A 5,361-nucleotide genomic window follows, 5' to 3' on the forward strand; every position below is an offset into this window, starting at 1 on the left:
GGGCACTGAAGCGGGACCCCCTTGGGTGCTGCAGTGGGGTGCCCATATGCTGGGGCACCCCAGGAGCAAGATGCAACTGATGCTAGTGGAGGGGGGGGGTCAGGGTCCAACCTCCTCCCTGCCCCTTCGTCTCCTGGGGAAAGAACATGGCTCTGGGCTCCTGCCCAATGTGGGGACTTGGCTTTAATCCCCGGCAGGCCGGGGCAGTCCTTGCCCTGCCCGTGGCCTTGGCCACCGCGCTAGTCCGTGCCATTGGTGAACTGGCAGAGTTTGTTCTCCAGGTCGGAGATGCGCTTCTCCTGTGCTTGGACCATCTCCTTCAGGGCACGGATCTCCTCCAACACCTCCTCCAAGGCTGGCTGCTGCAGGGAGGGGAGACACAGGGTCACCAAGGAGTCAGTCCCCTCTGGCCCCTCCAACCCACCCTGGACAGGGGGACAGCCCTGCTGCCATGTCCCTGTCCTCAGGACACTCACAGAGAAGTCAGACTCGCAGGTGGAGTGGCTGCGGCGGGGGCCTGGGGGAGGTTTGCTGTCCAGGATGTTCTTCTTGACCACCTTCAGCTCTCGGTTCTTGATGGGGACGTACCCGTCCCGCAGCGAGATAAGGATGGGCTCTGCATCCTTCCCCGACAGCCACTCATCTGCCTCCAGGGCCGGCTCGGGGCCTGGTGTGTCAGGGTACAGGTCATCCTGGAAGAGGTCTGACTGCGGGAGGGAGAGACCAGAGTGAGACATGGAGTGTCCCCCCCCCAGACCTCCCATCTCCCCTGGGCCCCCCGAGCTCACCTTGCGTGGCACCGTCATGACGATGGGCTCACACTTGCGCTCATGGAGCTTGAAGAACCTGAGTGGGGCAGAGGCAGTCAGGGTCCAGCTGAGCCCCTGACCCCTCTGGCTCCTCCCAGGCCCCCTTGCTCTCACCTGGCAATCTCACACTTGCTGACATCCAGCCCACGCTTGGGCATGAAGCCCATGCCCCGCTGGGGCTCCTTGCTGCTGTAGGTGTTCAGGTAGTGCACGTAGGGTGCCTCGTCCGTGATCTCAAAGTACCGGATGCTGCTGTCACCCTGTGGGTGTGGGGATGGGTGTCAGCCAGCCCCCCCGAGGGGGGGTGGCATGGAGGTGCACCCTGGGTGGGGGGTTACCTTCCCGCAGAGGTAGACAATGCTGGAGTCGGCGTCGTAGAAGGGTAGAAGGACCCCGTTGCTCGTGTCCATCTCCTGCAGGGCGATGGGCTCCTCAAAGTTGTTCTGCAGGGCCGCAGTGGTGGAGGGATGTGAGCAGCGGCCACAAAACCCCCACCCTGGTTAGTCACACACATTAGCCACAGCACACTGGGGGACAGGGCTTGTCCCCCTCCCTGGGGTACACAACCCCCGGGCAGGCAGCTTGGCATGCCCCACCCAGACCCTCGTCCCACTCCTGTTTACCTGCATGGCTGGGTACCCCCCAGCCTGGCTGTACCCGCCTCCCCCAGCACTCCCTGCCTCCCAGCCCCCTCCCCACCCCAGCACAGCACGGCACACTTGGGAACTTGGCATCTTTTGGAGGGGGGATGCTGCAGGCACCCCGTCTTGGGGTGGGGGAGGGTGGCAGGGGGTCAGGGGGGCCAAGTTCCCGGGGCAGCACTCCATGCGGCCTCGTTACCGGGTCCCACAAGCCCAGCTCCCGCTGGCTCATTCTGGTAAAGCCCGTGGTAAAGATGTGTCCTTCCCGTGTGAAGATGGCCCGCACGGGCCTCAGCCCTTCGTGGGGGGCAAACCTCTCCTGGGGGGGAGGGAGGACAGTCAGCATGGGGCATGGGAAGGGGGGGAAAATGGAGGGAGTCCGGATCTGTCCCCTAAAACAGCTGTTGAGTCCTACTCCAGGGGAGCACACGATGCTCCCGGGGTACACGCGCTGCTGGAGAGTATCCCCAGCACCCAAAGCATTCCTGGCTGGGCTGAGCTCTGCAAGGTCGGTGCTGGCTGGGCGGGAGCCACCGTCTCGTACCAGGTCCCAGAGGCCCAGCTGCCGCTCACTCATCTTGCTGAAGCCAGTGGTGAAGATCTTGCCATCGGCCACGAAGATGGCGCGGATGGGGCGGGTGCCGTCGTGCGGTTTGGTTTTCTCCTGCGCCGGCGTTAGCGGGTTAAACCAAACACAGAGACGCGCGGTGTGGGGGTTAGTAGGGTCAGGCAGGCACCGAGGGGACCCCACGGCGGGCTGGGGGGGACACGGTAGGAGCACTCACCGCTATGATCTGCTGCTTGCGGGGGTCGATGACACGGACCTTCTTGTCCTTGCAGGTGGTGACGAGGAGGCTGCCGTTGCGGTTCCAGCCCACGTTGTAGATGAGGTCAGTGTGCATGTCATCCAGCGCCAGCAGCATCTCCCCCGTCCCCACGTTCCAGAGGATCACCAGGTTGTCACAGCCTGCAGACGACCGAGGGGGCAGGTGCTGTCACCCCACGGATCCCCTCTGACCCCGGGGAGGGCAACCCGGGACCCCCTTACCTGCGCTGAGCAGGACGTTGCGGGCGGTGGGGTGCCAGGAGATGATGCTCACCCGCTTGGAGTGTCCCTCCAGCGTCACCACTGGCTCCGTGATGTTGCGCACGGGGACATAGTCAGGGATCTGCCACACCTGGGGGAGGGACAGAGAGCGGGATGTTGGGGATCACCCCGCATGTGAGGGCTAAGCGGATGAGGGCCTCAGAGCCAATTAACCTCATCGTTAATCTCGGCTCAGCCTGCAGGGAGGGTGGCGAGGAGACTCCAGAAGCGCCTCCATCCTGGGGTGCATCCTCAGCATTCGGGGTGCTGGTGGGCACAGGGCGGGGGGCATGGCCGGGGCGCAGCCCTCAGCCCCCCCCAGCTATTCCTGGGTGCTGAGTCGCCAGGGCGGGTATATTTAGCACAAACTGCTGCATCATGGAGCGAGCAGCCGCCGCCAGCGCGAACGCATGGCACCGGGGCTAAAAATAGGCCAGTGACACTCCGCAGGCAGCAAAGGGGGGGGAATGCTCTGCACCGCTCCCCCAGCGCCCGCTGCCCCCCCCACTCGGGGTCCAGCCCCTCACCATGACGGTGGTGTCCTCCGAGGCACTGGCGATGACGTTGTCGTTGTGGGGACACCAGTCGATGTCCAGCACGGGCGCCGTGTGTCCCGTCACCAGCGGGTGGTTCTTGTCCACCCGTCCTGTCTGCAACGTTGAGGTGTCAGAATGAATCTCCAGAGGCTGGGGGCAATCCTGCCAGGTGCCCTGGGAAGCCAAGCCCAGCCCAGCCAGGGGTTGTGGCACAAGTGGGGACATGCAGGGGATCCCTGGTGGTGGCCAGAGATTTGCACCTGCCTTGAAAGGGGGAAACCGAGGCACAGAGGGGGAATGGGGTTCACTTGGCTTACAGCCCCATAGGAACACAGAGGGGAACAATGTGCCCCTGAGACTGGTTTGTGTCCCTTCTGATGGCGTGGAGGGGCTGGGGACCCCCGTTCCAGTCTCTCAGCCAGGGTTGGCAGGGCAGACCCCACCCCACTGAGTGCTGCTCCATGGGCATCATGTGTCCCTGAGGAACTGGGGAGAAAGCACCTGGGGATTTCCCACATCACCTCAGTTACCCCTGGGATGTTACTTTTCACAGGTGCTGATGATCAGCCAGGCTGTTTTTGCCCTGAGCCCCCACGTGAGGAGGGGCTGTTGGGGCAAAGCTGGGGGGCTCTGGGGTCACCCAAAAGCAACACCCACCATGCAACCCCCCAAAAGCAACACCCCACCAGCATGTCCCCCCCAGTATATCCCAGGGAGGCAGCCAGACCTCAGCATCCTCCCCACTCACCTTGGCAAGGGGCAGGACAATGAAGGCCCCCCCGCCACCAGACTCCACAATGATGGCCACAAACTTGGGGTTGACGGCGCAGAAGGAGCTGTCACATGTCACCTTGGAGACACGGATGTCCTCGTACATCTGGTCGGCCTTCACCGGCTGCCCGAAGACGTGGCGGAACTTGCTCTGGCGCACCACGCGGCGGCTCATGGCTGGGGGGCACAGGGTCAGGCCACCACCTCCCCACCCTGGCACAGCATGGAGGGGTTTTGATCCCCTCAGACCTCGTGCTCCGAGTTACACCCTCTGCCCTGGGCACAGCGAGAAGCCTGGGAACACCGAGGTGGCCGGGGGTGAGGATGCAGGATGGTGCCTGATGTGGCCCCGACCCCATGGCAGGGACTGGAGGCAGCCCTTGTGCAGGGATGTGGGGGTGCTGCAGGTGCTGAGGGTGGGCAGCTGGTGGCCAAAGCCACTTGACACTGAGCAGGGACACAGCTGTGCCATGATGTGCAGGTGTGCCATGTGCTACCGCTGTGCCATAACCCACGGCTGTGCCATAACCCACGGCTGTGCCATAACCCACGATTGTGCAATGCTCCACAGCTCTGCCATACCCCACAGCTGTGTCATGCCCCATGGCTGTGCCGCGTCCCTCAGCTGTGCTGTGCCCCGTGGCTGGCACTGGGTTTGGCACATGAGCAGCTGCAGTAGAGAAGCAGGCTTGAGGGGACTTTGGGGTGGACCTGTGACCATGCACCGGCTCACAGCTTGTCCCCTTGTATCCCATCCTGCACTAGTGAGGCTGCCTGGCCTGACCCAGCACCCAGGAGGGAGGCTGTGCCTCCAGCGTTGCCTGCTGGTGGCTCACACGTCCCTCCGTGGGCCCCTGTCCCGTGGCTCCACATGTGCCACCCACTCTGCACTCCTACCTGGGCAAGGGCTGGACTTGGCATAGCCACACAGCCCCTGGGCACACCGGAGCCTGGAGGAGCCCCCCATTCTCAGCATGGCTCTGGTGGGGTCTCCAGCCTTTAGCCACAGCTGGGCATGCTGCCCATAGTCACCCATCACTCTCCACAGCTCTGCTGCTCCAGGGACCTGCCCAGGGTGGGCACTGAGACACTCAGGATCCCGAAACCACTGGAGCAGGGGCTCTGCAGCACTCGCCACTGGCTGCCCTGGGGACTGCCCTGGTTCTTTTGGGTCCACAGCCATCGCCAGAGGCCACATCCAGCCACCAAAATGCAGCTGGAGGGCCAGGTACCACTGTTCCCAGCCCACGGAGCCGGTGTGGGCAGAGGCAGGAGCAGATCTGCTCCTCCTTGTTCCAGGAGGTAGCTTTTGGACAGGGCACATGCAGTGCCCAGCCAAGCTACATCTGCCCAGTCCCTGGGTGTTCCCGGAGTCCTCATGGCACTTCAGCATCATCCCTGGCCCGGCTGAACGGGTTGGAGCTGGGTGCTAAGGGGCCCTGAGCCCAGCTACCAAGGGGGGCTGGACACTGGCACCGCTGGTGTCACCCCCATGGTCCTAAGCACGGTCTCCGGCC

At 63.8% G+C, this 5,361-nt stretch overlaps 2 protein-coding genes across 8 annotated transcripts in view; one reads left to right on the top strand and one right to left on the bottom strand.

Annotated features, from left to right (window-relative positions):
• ANKRD13B (ankyrin repeat domain 13B) overlaps positions 1–187 on the top strand; it is a 7,874-nt gene extending 7,687 nt beyond the window's left edge. Inside the window, exon 13 of the mRNA XM_029961289.1 lies at positions 35–187. Within this exon, the coding sequence (XP_029817149.1) occupies positions 35–187 (153 nt within the window). The remainder of the gene's footprint in view (positions 1–34) is intronic.
• On the bottom strand, positions 169–4,034 carry CORO6 (coronin 6). Of its 7 annotated transcripts, XM_029961331.1 has the most exons (11): positions 3,822–4,034; positions 3,065–3,187; positions 2,499–2,628; positions 2,236–2,417; positions 1,995–2,114; positions 1,650–1,769; positions 1,148–1,252; positions 924–1,069; positions 789–846; positions 477–707; positions 169–362 (listed from the first exon to the last, which is right to left on the bottom strand). In XM_029961331.1, exons 1-11 carry the CDS (start codon positions 4,017–4,019, stop codon positions 240–242), a joined length of 1,536 nt encoding a protein of 511 aa, XP_029817191.1. In that variant the 5' UTR covers positions 4,020–4,034; the 3' UTR covers positions 169–239. The 7 variants fall into 7 exon arrangements, with proteins under 7 accessions (XP_029817191.1, XP_029817188.1, XP_029817187.1 ...); XM_029961328.1 differs by lacking the exon at positions 1,995–2,114 and having other exon boundaries at positions 169–359; XM_029961327.1 differs by lacking the exon at positions 1,995–2,114.
• Between the last annotated feature and the right edge of the window lie 1,327 nt (positions 4,035–5,361).

The sequence above is a fragment of the Manacus vitellinus genome, unplaced genomic scaffold (assembly GCF_001715985.3).
Source record: "Manacus vitellinus isolate BGI_N305 unplaced genomic scaffold, ASM171598v3 scaffold_32_pilon, whole genome shotgun sequence".
NCBI classification, from domain to species: domain Eukaryota; kingdom Metazoa; phylum Chordata; class Aves; order Passeriformes; family Pipridae; genus Manacus; species Manacus vitellinus.

Coding starts and splice junctions, on each gene's coding strand:
- CORO6 (XM_029961331.1), bottom strand. CDS start 4,019: ATGAGCCGCCGCGTGGTGCGCCAGAGCAAGTTCCGCCACGTCTTCGGG. Junction 2,418..2,498: donor CAACGTCCTGCTCAGCGCAG/GTAAGGGGGTCC, acceptor GGTCGTCTGCAG/GCTGTGACAACCTGGTGATC. Junction 1,070..1,147: donor TTGTCTACCTCTGCGGGAAG/GTAACCCCCCAC, acceptor CCACACCCACAG/GGTGACAGCAGCATCCGGTA.